A 14640-nucleotide genomic window follows, 5' to 3' on the forward strand; every position below is an offset into this window, starting at 1 on the left:
AATAGCCACATGCAGACTTATTATAAAAACATTCAGAAAACATCACTCAACCACAAAAATGTACAGATTAGAAAGATGTAGGTTTTGTCATCACATAATACAGATGTACCCAAATACACCTATCCTCAAATAGCACCAAACAGGCCTGTTTATTGCGCCACGGACTTTGCGACTTAGCCATGGCAAACACAAATTCTAAGTACATACTACACTATAAGCAAACTAAGGGCCTGATTCACTATGCCTCGCTATTCTGCTTATACACACGCAACTGCGTTGCTAATAGCGGTGTATAAGCAACTGCGTTCGTTGTTGAATCAGGCCCTAGACACAAAACTGAGGAAAAAGTAGCATAATGGAGTAAAAAATAGCACAAAGTAAAAAGGGGCGCCATCCAACCATATCAGCGATAGATAGATAGATAGATAGATAGATAGATAGATAGATAGATAGATAGATAGATAGATAGATAGACTTGTATTACATAGGTAGATAAACATATAAATATAACATTAAAAATATGCAAGCACAGTTCTTAAAATACTTTCTACACCTTCTACACCTAAAGCTGTACAATAATATACCTTGGAGCAGAAGCTGGAGTTCTGTCCCTAACACCCAAATTCTTGGCAGTGTTCTGAACCCTTGCCCCCTGCAAATAGAAAAGAAAAAATATCAGTAAATGACTTCACATTACTAATTTAAAGAACAAAATTACAGGATATTTTGCAGATATAAGCAATGATTAATGTGTAGTTTTAATAACTGCTCTGCTCAATTTTGCTGATATTTAATAGGATAAAATAATGATACATTACAAGCTTGACACAGGCCTATACAAACCAGTGACTGTCCATCTGCTGGACAGAAGATGCTGAGAGATGTAGTTCAACACCTACTGAAGGATTCACTTTTGTGTGACATATACTTTATCATAAGAGCTTTTGCAAGGACATGCTGGTAAATGATACATAGTAAACTACACTGTAGTGTGATGATATAACCATGCTAATTATCCTATCATTTGATTATAAGAAAAGGATTCACCATGTTCTATCACTCAATCAAGGTCCTCTTAGTCCTGTTCCATAGTTGTTATTAGTGACAGGAACATTAATACTTTTTATAATGCATTGTTACAAACTGTCATGAAGTTTAATTAAATTTAAATCACAAATATTTAGAGCACAATGAGTTCATTAGCATGTACTTTAAGTAACGACTCTTCGAAAGCACACCAACATTTTCACTATTTATGTTATATCATCTATTTCATTTAGTACTGTGTTATGGTTGACTTATAGAAGTTAGCATGTTAATGGGGTCTTAAAGTATTCAGTGCTCCCATCAACATCATGTAAAAATCTTTATTCTGTAAGCTATTTTTTATTTTAAATAGACAGTAATTAAATGTATAAATTAATTGATGGTTTGGAAGGGTAAGTGATATTAAACCAATTATCTTAATGTATCTGACCAGTAGCTAATTTTGGGTGAGGGTGGTTGCGGCGTGCTACACCTGCTGAAAAAGCCTGAATAATGGTGCCTATGCTGCTGGACCCAGACTACCATCCGTGAGTCCGCTATAGTGTATCATTTATTGCTGGCACCCGTGGGAACTTAAAAACTGAGGACCGGATACTTTAGCAAACGTTCCTTCACTGATAGCATGGGTCTTAACAACAGTCTCTCGACTCACAAGCTTTGTAATGCTGCAACTATCACAATTTTTGATGCTTTCTTCACTTGTGGAATTTAAATCTTGCAAAGTCTCTTTGCTTATCGCGGATTTCGATTCACACCAAACAGACTTCGGTTTGCCCTTCTGCTCCACGGGAGGTTTCTGTCCTCCCAGAGCTCACCTTAGGACCCCTGCGTTACGGTTTGACAGGTGTACCGCCCCAGTCAAACTCCCAACCTGCCACTGTCTTGAGCAGGGACATTTTAAGAGAGGAAGAGACCCTTGTGCAGCCTTCGTATGGGCCCGCTCCTTAATATCAGAATCTACTATGAATGCGTGGGTCTATGGCAAAATGGCGCCCGCGCCTTTTACCCGGGGACACCTTTTCTGCGCATGCGTGAGTCACCAATTTTCGCGAGTCACCGCAATTTTCCCTGTGATTTTGCTGCTCTGCAGTACCGGGCCGATGCTGCAGAACAGCACACTGGATACTGCAGAAAGGTAAGTTTAACTAAATAAGGGTGCAGGATGTGCTGTGTGGGCCCCCCTGGGCCCAGGGACCCGTGTATACCGCACACCCTGCACCCATTATAGACATGCCCCTGATCTTGAGACTCACTGAATTCAATGTTTGCAAATACATCATCATATCTACTATGTGATTTGCCGAAATTTGATCTTGCAGATCTTCTCTTTAATCTACTTTGAATCCAGCACTGTTGCTTTTTCTATTTTGATATTTGCACATAGGCCGTACTTCCAAAAGTTCTGAGATGTCTTACACTTGGGTTTCTTTTAGACCATGTTTCAATCAGTGCTATGTCCTTAAGGGCAACTGTAGGAGAATGGTTCTTGAAATAAACTGCTGTGGACAAGGTTTCTGCCCAAAACCGATTGTCAATGCTTGCATACTGTACATCTTTTTCTGTCTACAAGTGTACGGTTTGCTCATTCACTGATATCGTTTTGCTCAGCAGTATAGGCAATGGTAACCTGTTGATTTTCTACAACTTTCTTGTAATCTGCAATCCTTTATACCACTTCAGATTTCTCTCTGATGAAGTACACGTTTCATCCTTGTGAAGCCATCTATAAAAGTCACAGAGTATCTGTATCAACTCACAGACTACCTCCATTTGACTAAACACATCTGAATGTACTATTTCAAGTGGTTTTATAGCTCTGTCAATTTTGGAAATGGTTGACGACTTTGTTTCCCCACAATACCGCTCTCACATACAGGTTTCTCTGCAATAGAAACCAACATTCCTGTGACCATCCTGCTCTGTAACTTCTGAATACTGTCATATCCAAGGTGACCAACCTTCTATGCCACAGCTCCAGTGACTGTGACTCAGTTGTCATCATCCCGTGACAGTGCTGTGTATAAAGGACTTCCAATTGATGACAGCTTGTGTCTGTAGGTAGGACAGTCCCTCTTCTGTTTCTCATATTGCACTTTCATTTGGTGAAGTGAACCCTGGGACCTTGCTGTGCTAGGACACTGATGGGTACTAGAATTGTTCCCATTTCTGGTACATAAATCACATCTTGGATCTCTGTGACTTTTGTTCTTATCTCAATTTTTAAACAAGCTTTAATTGTCCCAACTTTAGTTGCTTTAAGGACTTGATTGCCAATGTCTTTGATAGTGATAGCGTCACATTTGGTTAACCATTCCCCATTGCAGCTGAAATTCCCTGTTGCGCCTGAATCAATATACCAGTAATCCTTTCTGTGGCTATGTGTAACATTTAGGGCTGACTCATCTCTGCCATTGCATTCTTGGTTTGTGTATAGGATTCACTTTCTTCTGCTTGCACTCAATTGCTTTGTGACCTATCTTGTGACAATTGTAACACTTTAATTAAAATTTTCTGAATTTTTCACTTTTTTATATAATGCAGTTGTCTTAGCAATCAAATCACAAGGCATTCGTTTTTGAAAGTGTAATAATTTTGCTCTTACTGTGTCTGTTGTCAATTTGCTGTGTTTGCCTCTAATGCCACAACCATGAAGCCAAACGCAGGCATCAAATTCTGCAGCATTGCTGTAGCAATCTCTTCATCATCCACTTGCACTCAAATGGATGTTAGTTGCTGAGAGACAGACATCATTTGGTCTATGTAATCACACATACTGCTATATTCATTCAATTTGGTGTTACACAATGCAAATCTTACATTTATCCTCCTCATGAGACCTCCATCTTGATACAGTGCTTGCAGTTCTGTCCACATGTCTTTTGCTGACTCTTTCCCATGTATTAATGAGTACACATGTTATTCTACATTTAAGGCTATGGTCTGTATGGCACTTTCTATATCATCTGGGCTTGAATCTGCATCTGATTTTACAGGGACCTTCCACAACCTTTCACTCTTTAATTGCATTTCCATAGCAAACATCTAAGTTGTATAATTTTCTGCACCCTTTAGCTTAATAAACTCCATTATGGGTTTAGCTCCTGTATTTATGCTTCTTAAAGACATGACTGTGCAGTTTCTGTACTTTAAGCAGCTTAACTGCTGTTATACTGCACTGGAAACACTCTGAGTTGTCTATACGCTCTGTTTTTATGCAGCTTCTGTGCAACTAGCTTCTATGCACCGACTAGCTTCTGTGCTGACACACTGCACTGAAAGCCCTGTGATGTCCTCACTCTGGGCCTGATTCAGAGCCGCTCGTAAGCGGCCGCTCGTTCACTCCGAGTGATGTTTGCATCTTCGCCAACCAGTCATTGCGGTCGGAAATCGTGCGCTCGCAAAACAGCGAGGGCCTGCTAATTTGAGTGACAGAATGAGGCGTTTGTGGGTGGTAACAGGGGAAGGTGCTTGAAAACGGGGAGTGGAGATTAGAACGCAGGCGTGTCAAACGGTCAAAATGGGCGTTTAATGGGTGTGCATAATTAACAAAGCAGCGTCATCGACCACGTCACTTGGTTGTCTTTTAGCCTGAACTGCTTCCAGTGATTGCGGGAAGTAAAATCTACCACAAGCACTGCGAGCAGTTCAGACGCCTTTCGATGTACTCGATTAATCTAATAAATAGCGGAGATGACGTATGATGCGAACGGCCAGGGGGCGTCTTTACAAAATAGCGAGCCCATGTTTTGTTCGCTCGCTCAGACATAGAGGCGTCAACAGACCGCAAAGAGCGAGTGCTCACTTTAAATAGCCAGCCCCTTTTTCTGAACGACCGTTCGCAAATAGCGTCCGGCTCTGAATCAGGCCCTCTGTGTCCTTATGTAGTCTGCACTACACATGTGGCTAAGATAGTGTCCGTTTGCTGCTCTGGACATCTAATAGCTTGTATGTCTAGCACACACCTTTTATGAAACAACCCACATGATAGATTGAGAAATGTGTCAGTAGACTGTGACTCATACCATGAACAGAAGCAAGGAGATGCTTGGCAGCCACACAACCACTCCACTGCAGCACAGAACACAGTCTTATCAGACCTCTACCTACAGAGCCGCTGCAGTCAGCACAAGCGGTTTGCCAAGTGTGGGAACATCGATTAACACCACATTACAGCAGCAGTGCTCAAGTGACCACGACGTCTGGACTAAGCCCCGCCTAGCCACATAGTGCCCCACTATCACGGCTGACCACCACTGATCGGGTACACAGGTGCATTGTAAGGTAAATCAAACATTCCAAGAATCACGGGAGCATTGTTAGAATATACCAACCTACTAACCTGCTGTACTGACTCTTCTTGCTATTGAATGATTTACTCACTAACATCTTCTTGAGTAGAGATTAACAAAAGGACTATATATTGCTTTTATTAACCAAAGGTCTGCCGGTTGCTACTAACCATAAATCATGGACTGCTTTTATGTGACTGTCTGCTTGCATTCATTTAATATGATGTCTATACTGACAATTTAATAGCACCAAGTATTATTGCTTCCTATGCAGTTTATACAAACCTGGTTTTATTTTATTGATATATTATATATGTTATATTTATTTTTTTTCCTTTATTGGTTTTTATTGATTAATTAAACTATATTTACTTGAATCCAGTGCACTTTTCTTTTTTGTATTGGGTCTGTGGGTGTCTAGGTACTTTACACCTTTGTGCCTGGGCTATAACCTATTGGAAATGGTGTGTGTGTGCAGGTGTTGATACTGCAGATTAATATAGGCACACACCAGCAGAAGACTCAAACTATGAACAGCCCAGTTACTTAAACAGTTGAGTTGGTTTATTGATAGATAACAGGTACAGCCGTGGTCACTGGTAGATGGAGCTTAGCTTTAGCGAAGCAGCTCACCAGACAGTGAGTGTATGCTGCTAACGAGTAGAGGTGCAAGGATGCTGGAAGAGCTTTATGCAAGTATATACTGCAAACTTGCCTGCCCTCCAGGGAACAGCGGAAGGCTCCCAATTTTTGTGGTAACCCCCTGCACCACCGGAAGTGTAGGCACTTCTCCCGAATTTGGCCCACTCCCTAGTAAAGTGGACAGAATGGGAAGAATATTACCAGGGACTAACGAAGCGATTTTATGACAATTGCAACATTTGGCCACGCCCCCTAATTAAATATGCGGTGTTCCCGCCAAATACTTGCAAGGGGTGGGGCTTAATTACGCAACCCAGCCAGCACCGCCCCCAACACAGCCCATCTGCTTCTCCACCCCGGGGTTCTCCCGGGAAGGACAATTCAGAAGTCGGCACGTATGCTATACTGTGGCATCTCACATGGAGCTAAGCAGGAGACTTCTGTCTCCCACCATGTCACTTCTACACAGTACTAAGATGGCTGCTGTCACATATGCCATAGCACATGAGGTTGAAGGACAGACCTACCTGCAGACTCTGGGTGACAGTGACCAGCATGTATGCACAATAAGGAGAAAGATCATGAGCGTACTGCTTCTAACAAATAGGCCCCTATGGCTCTGTTAATACTTCCTCAGGGTCCAAAGGAGTCCACAGGGATACCATGGGGGGAAATGAGGTTGGAGTGTTCCAAGCACCAAACAGTTAAGCTTTCAGCTCCCAGGATGCCTTGGGTCCTCCTCCACGTATACCCGCCCCTGGCCAAAGGCTTTCAGTTTAGTTTTTCGCTTGGTGCGACAGGATACAGACACACCTTTATAACAGGGGGGCTTGCTCAGGCAGTCCCAAGCTTTTTATTGTATGTTTTATTTTATTTATCTTTTCTTCAGAGCAACCAGCGCTAGGCATCCTACAGGACGCCTGTGCTGCTACTCCAACTACCCCCACTAGCGCCGCAACACCAGTAACTGGACTGGTGATTTCGGCGGGCACCAGCGGAGCTTGACTAACGGCAATGCTGGAACCCGGCACTGCAGCCGGAAGCACGGGGATGCAGGTACAGTGATTTCCCACTCGAGGGGAACCAAGTGGCAGTCCATACCTCTGGTGGTTAGAGACCTGCCGGAGGTTGCTGTAGTGGGGCAACCATATCATCCGCTCCCCCACTAGACCACCGCAGCAAGTGAGTCTGCTGCCAGGGACAGTGATGGCGGCCATGTTATAAGGCCAGCGCACCCGGGGGTAAATACAGCATAAGGGAGGTAGGCTCTCCCCAGCAGCCCCTCCCCCAGCTCAGACGCCGATCCAGCTGAAGTTTTCCCGCATCTGGGTTGCTCCTCCTACCCTCCTCTATATATGAGACGCCCAGCGTCCACTATCAGTGATCTGATGAAGCTGCTTGTCCAAGGAGGTTTTGGGACTAGTCTCCCTGTATAGCTCTCCCCAGAAGCCAGGTTATAAGCCTTGTGCTTTGAGTAGTTGATTCAGGGCCATTGCAAGTATATGGTACATGCATTGTATGTGACTTATGCTAGCTCTGCTGTATTGAGATACTGCCTTTATTTTCTTTACTGTCAGTTATAACTATCACTGCTATTTCTCCTCAAACCCTTTGCTACAGGAGTGTGGGGAAAGATTACAATTTTATTCTCTCTCTGTTGTGCTTCAAAATTGATTGATATTTGTGAAGGCAGTCACATTTACACTTATTTATTATGTCTAAAGGTAGGGGTAAACAGGAAGCTGGGGCCCCAGTGCTGGTTTCATGTAAAAGCTGTTTGGTGGGCTTATCCCCTCAGGATTCTATACAGGATGGTTTCAGCGCTATTTGTTATAAAGAACCACCTCACCAGTCCAGTCTACCAGTCCCTGTACAGGTGCCATCTTGGGTGTCCTCCTTGTCTCAGGTTATGACACAGCTAGTGGACCATTTGGCTGCTCCCACGCTGCCTCCCATAATGGGATTTCCACAGCAGTTCCAGCCTGCTCTGTTTGCCCCCCCCCCCCCTATACATCCTTCCTGAGTGGATGTTTAGGCCCACTGAAGTCAGCGTACGGCTCAGTCAGCTTCTGCGTTTCAACAAATGTTGCAGGCGAATAGACTGGTAGCCAATAAAGAGCCTAAGCGGACGATATAATTTTGTCAGTTTGCCCAGCATGTAGATTCAGACGCATCGTCGGAGGAGTCAGATGATGTGCCGGGTTCTTCTCCAGTGTTTATCTCAGGAGAGGAGGATCATACTTCTACAGTGGATGTCCCTTCTTTGGTGACGGCGGTCAAATCAATACTAAATATAGAGGATGATGAGCCAGCTCCTAGACCTAAGGCTCCAGTGTTTAAACACCAGAAGGTGGTAAAAGCTGAGTTTCCTAAGTCTGAGCAGCTCACTGAACTTAAGGGAAAAGCATCCCTAGCATCTCCTGGCTGCCCCAGAAATACCCCTATCTCTTCCCTGGCCCTTCCCCATGAAGCCATGGCCCTGTTTCAGGTGCACTATCTTATGTCCCTATTTAAAAAATGGGGGGGCGGGGGCGCCAGTGCTCTTTCTGGCACAGGGCACCAAAAAGTCTAGTTAAGGCTCTGTGCACAGTGAGGAGAAAGTTCATTAGTGAACTGCTTTCTAACAAATAGGCCCCTATGGCTCTGTTATTTTCTCCCTCATCCCTCACTTGTCCACTACAGAGGATTACCCAGTAACAGTTTTGGTGTGGCCAAATGTCAGGGCTACTGAAGTAAAAGGTATAGTTATCAATATGCATTAATAAGGATTCTTTTTTTTCTTTAATTTCTGCAATACACAAAATCTTGCTGGTGCAGCTGAGCAATACTCAGCTGCCTCAACAACACTTCTTAGGGTGGTAAGTGTTAACATAATACTTTGCTGCAGGGGCAAACGCAGGATTTTTAGAGGGGGGTTTCAAATGCTTGATTTTAGAGTGAGTGTGGCCAGTCCATGAAGAGGGCATAATTAGCACTTATCCAGCTTTATTATGCGTCCTACAAAGTATAGTGTATGTCATAATTCCAGTATATACAGGATCAGCTATCACAGTATGCATTAGAGGTGGCAGTAGGACCATCCTGCTTGAGCTTAATGTTTTTATTTCACATGCGGGTACCATTCCAGGGGATTGGAGCAAGTCCAGGAGTATGCTGAACCTAGCACTGCCCTGGACATATATGTACATACTGGTATCCGTATGCACTGGATAGTGTATTATTATACAGTATTAATAATGAACCCTATTGATGGCAGTGCACCCCTAGCAGTGCTTGTTTTCCAGATCTCCTAGTTGGTGCACAGGTGTATTATGGGATGCAGTTAATATCCCTACCATCGGGATACCGGCTGCCAAAATCCTGGTCCTGGAATCCTGATCACGGAGAAAACACTGTCACTGGAATCCCGACATGACTGGGGAGGCCGATGTCGGAATCCCGGCAGCCCGATCGTAAGGCGACCAGGGCAAGGTAAGTATCAGCCGCAGGGGGTGGGGGTTAGGTTTAGGCACCCCAGGGGGATTTAGGGTTACGCTGCGGGATGGGGAAGGTTAGGGCTAGGCTCCAGACAGGGGTGGTTAGGTTTAGGCATCACTGGGGGTATGTTAGGGTTAGGCACTAAGGGGAGAGGGTTAGGGTTAGGCACTATGGGAGGAGGGTTAGGGTGCGGAGTAGGGTAGGTTAGTATGAGGGTATAAAAAAGTAAGGCTAGGGAGTAAATAGGACAGGGGAACAGTACTCACCATTCCCCTGTTGGGATTCGAACCATCGGGATACTGCTGTCAGTGTACTGGCAACCAGCATCCCCACATTCGGTATTTCATACCGATTCTTTTATTACTGGCTGACACATGTGGTACGGATCATTTAATTTGTGATACTGGGGAGAACATGCAGCACTAGTAAAATAGTATTATACAGTATACTATTTTTATTGTGGTCACAGTGTGGATGGGGAGGGAGTTTTCCAGGCAACCAGAACCCCCCTGCAGTTGCCTATGTTGCTGGGCCAATCTCACATGCCCATGTCCAGACTTTGGCATTCAGTTTTCCTTGGTGGAAGAAATAATTATAAAATAAAAAGTATTTTTTTAAAACCTGTAAACAATGGAAAAAAATTCAACGGATAAAGTGTTTTCTTTACTTTTTTTTCTATCCTGAGATGGTGACTACAGATTAAAATGTTGTGGCAGTAAATTTTCCATCACATTACTTGTTTCATCGGCTTCTGGAACCTTACTCATACAGTAATCTCTTGCTCTTTATAGGATTAAGCCGTTGGCCCAGTGAAAACATGCTTTTTTGCCAACAATTGACTCTTTGCATTTGATAAATATGCCCCTAAATTTTAATAAAGGCATCAACACATCCCTGATACTAGTGTACAGTGTAATGAAATATTATGTTTAGGAAAAGAGTTATTGAAATCTGAAACAACGTGATGGATCCTTCCATTCTGATTGGCTCCTGTCTACTTCCATCATTATTTACAAGCTATTTTCAGCTCACTAATAATAAAACGATATGCCTTCTACAGGTCACTAATATGAATCAAGACAAATCAGTTTGCTCATCTGTACTTATGAATCACATGTTGCATGCTGGAAGAATGCCCATGATATGAATTCAACCTACAGTATCCAGCTGGATGAGAAATCAGTAACCCCAGAGGCAAAACAGTTTTTTTTTTTTTTAAAAACTGGTTTGTCAGTCAGTAGTTATATCTGGATCACATATTTAAATTGTGAGATTGTCCCTTGTAGCATTATCTGATTAGTTACTTCTGCACTGTACCAAACTAACCATGGTTGCTAACTGACAGAAATATATGGTAAATCCATTTAATACAGGGAGTGAGATGAATAATATCCAACTGACACTTCTAAGCAACTCACAGATCGGAGAAAATATGCCCTAAATTACCATGCATCCCAATATGTTTATGTCTCTATAACCAACACCTTTGTACCTACTTGCATATATACTAAGACAACTGATGACTAGTCATTGGTAAAAACAATAATATTAAATATATAGAAATAAATTAAAATAAAAAAGCAAAGAAAATAAACAATACATTCCCATGTATGGTATGTTATCTACAATAGATCACTTTTAGTTCCTTGCAGGCAACCAACACCTATCCTTAATTGCTCGGTATGTATTGACATTTTTGAAGGATTTGTCCTTTAGAATGCTGATAATTTAATTTTGTTTATGGGAGATAAATAATATATTGTTAAAAATATCAGTAAAATATGTAGCGCCTAAAAAAATGACAATGCTGATTCTCACCAAATTCCATGTAGTGTAAAACATTTAGTGCATAAATTTTAATGGCTGCTTGCTAAATTTGCCCTCCCTAGACTTTAACTGTTTCTATTTTTTTTATTCAATTAAATTCTGTAATATATTTATGTCTAGTCTCTGAAAAGCTATTTTCAAGACCAAATTGTATTTTTGTCAATTGCTTCCTTCTAAGTGGGTTAAATGTTTAAATCTTATATGCTAAAAATATATAAACAAATGTAAAACCATTCTAAAACGATTTCTGAAAATTCCAAAGCTTCACTGCTTTTAAAATAGATTTACTCAAGTATGTTGTGAACAAAGCCAAGACTATTGATTAGATCATCAGTGCTAACAGACATTGCCAAAAATTGCATTAGTGGTGTATCCATTACAATAAGTGCTGATGTCAACAGGATGTCTTTTCCAGAGATTCTCAACCAGTTTTCTATTATAAATCACTAAAATATCCAATTAAATTGCCATGCGTAGATTCAACTCTACTGCTGGAATTGTACTTAGGGGTAAAGTTAATTGGTTGCTAAATGATTATCTAAAATCTTAAAAATCAATTGTCTAGGAGTAATCTATAGCTGTGGTTAAATTTAAAACATGTAAATAAATATAAATAAAAAAGTTAAAGGTCAGTTTATTTGTAGTGTGCAAAGGAATAAATCAGTTTATTTTATAAAATGTACTGTATAATATCCATCACTTATAATAATGATAAATACACTCATTTATAACAGGATGTTTTACTTATTAAATTATATTACTTATATTACTTTTGTAGTGTCTGATTAGCAATGATGAACAAATACAAATAGAACAAAATTAACAATAAAAGACAAATAAAAACATAGGTGATAGACAAGTGTTATGTTTTTTTTTTTTAAAAAAAGTTGACAGTGGCACCCATTATGACCTGTCTATAAAATGTAGGAGATCTGAATTAATTTGGTCCGTATAGCACTGAATAAGAATACCCTATTTAAACTTTTTATATTGTAAAAAAGTACTGGTCATATTCAGTTCTCAAGGTAGTAGAGGGGTGGGAGGTCTAAGGAGGGCCCCCCATACATGCCTAATGTGTGGACAGGTGCTTGAGTGGGTTGTCCAAAAGTGAAATATTCATTTAACTTATGCCTATGGTTATTAATTTAAGAAGTTTGATGTATGAACTTTTTTATACATATGTACGCATTTCGCACAATTTTTTTTTACTATACTTCTATTTCAAAAAGAGAAAAAAATATCCAAAAATTTGACCTGGTTTCCTTTTAATCAAAATCAGTGGATCCCATACAACCTACTGATTTACTCTCACCCTTCTCTCATAATGTGGAATTATTGCTTTTGATTCACATATCCTGCTCAACATTTGTAAGACTATGGGACTGATTTTGCGTTACATGCAAGTCGCAATGTGCACATATCTCGCTGATTTCATCATACCATGGATGCACCAAAGAAAGAAATCGCCTTTTGCACATACAACAGATCAGGAATCCGCACACAGATGGAGATTGTTAATGTGTACAGAGTGATCTATCCGTTGTGTGAAAAGGGAATTTATGGGCAGTAGCTATGGAGGTGACCATGTGATCGCATGGAATTCTTCCATCTCGCCGGAGTTTCATGGTAGCATCGTGGCCTTGTTGGCCGACATCAGCCAGATCTTTTGTACCCAACACAAGGCTGCTGTAGACCAGGTATTAATTATGATGACTGCGGCAGCAGACATAAGAACATTAGCTGAGATTGACTGCCTCATGCAGTAAGCAGACATCCACTGCCAGGCAGAAAAGTGCCTGCAGATGCGTCCAACTCACAGTCAGCCTATTACATGATACAGGACTACAGGTGGATTCTCCTGAGTGCAGACATCATAGTATGACGCTACAAGCTAGTTTCGCTATATAAGTACTGACTGACTACAGGTTGGTTTTAATCAGATACAATTCCAAGTTTCTTACACATGGAACTTGAGGAAAAACAATAGATGCTCACAGCTCACTGAAACAAGCTGGAATACTGGACAGGATAGGGCTGGTTTCTCATAGCTATGGATATGGTGGTTGTCTTGGCATGTGTAGATGACCATGAATCAAATTTGATCAAATGCAGGTGACCAAACTGATAGCACAGATTAGGTGGAATGTTTTCTGACAAAAAGACTGACTTGAAGCTGACTGACGTATATATACATATGCAAAACATATCACTGTTGAAACGGTTAAAATACAGTAATTGTGTCACTACAATATACAGCACTTCCCAGCAATGTAATGGTTAATATAACATGGCTAACAGAACACTTTAACTTGGACAGGTACTTTTATTAAAGGATTAGAATCTGTCAATTTGATTGGTGGACCAACATGTAAATATACTCACAACTGTCTGGATGGGTTAGCTCATTTTCCAAAGCAGTTCTACTGCAAAACATACTGTATGTAACTAAGGACATATCTGATGAGCTATTGTTCTCAAACTAATTTTGTCTGAGTTAGATTTCAGATAATATTTTTTTAGATTTCTAAATAGAAATTGATTCAATGTATGGGGGTGTCTGTATTTGCTGCATAAAAATTGGTATGTATATTTCCTGGAGCATACATCTACATGAACTACTTATGAATGTTTGTGAACGTATTATCAGGTGCACCGAGAGGGGGGAGCGAGTACTAATTACCCAAATTATGTGATTTTAGATTTTTTTGTACATTTTTGAAAAAGATACAAATCCAAAACCAAAACTAGTCACGCCGGTTTGGCAAATCCAAATCCAAAACCAGGCGATGAATCAGAGCCAAATCCAAATCCTGCAAAAATGGTCCATCTCACATCTCTATATTAAACGTGGTGTTTCCTTAAAGCCATGTAGCGGGTCTATTTTATTAGGGTGCAGCTCACTAATTTGCGTAGAGGAAATTATTAGCACTTGTATTACAGACAATCAGAACAATCACTGAATAAATAACACTAACTACTATCTGGCAGCTACTTTGACCATTTGAGATAATTAGTTTAATGCAGTGGTTCCCAAACTGGGTGGCACCCTAGGGTGCCTTGGGAACATACTTACCTACTCTCCCGAAATGGTCGAGAGCCTACCGAAAATCGGGTGGCGCTCCCAACCACCTGGAAGACTAGGCAAGTCTCCCAGAGCCGGCCACTGCTGGCTGCACCCACCGATGCTTTCAACACTCCCCCTCCCCCGTGATCTCCCACTTACTGTGCAAAAGTGGGAAGTCCGGGGGAGCCGATGACACGATTTGCACTGAATCGCGTCATTGCAGCCCCGCCCCCCGCTTTATAATGCCTGTATTATTGGCTCTGTACAGAGGAGGGTGGGGCCACAATTATACGA

At 41.4% G+C, this 14640-nt stretch overlaps 1 protein-coding gene across 1 annotated transcript in view; it reads right to left on the bottom strand.

Moving 5' to 3' along the window:
* The window catches only part of PREX2 (phosphatidylinositol-3,4,5-trisphosphate dependent Rac exchange factor 2), a 435974-nt gene that overhangs the window by 24669 nt on the left and 396665 nt on the right, over positions 1–14640 (bottom strand). The window contains exon 39 of the mRNA XM_088471582.1: positions 585–652. Within this exon, the coding sequence (XP_088327708.1) occupies positions 585–652 (68 nt within the window). The remainder of the gene's footprint in view (positions 1–584; positions 653–14640) is intronic.

This window comes from Taudactylus pleione, unplaced genomic scaffold, assembly GCF_031769625.1.
Source record: "Taudactylus pleione unplaced genomic scaffold, aTauple2 ptg000114l, whole genome shotgun sequence".
NCBI classification, from domain to species: Eukaryota; Metazoa; Chordata; class Amphibia; order Anura; family Myobatrachidae; genus Taudactylus; species Taudactylus pleione.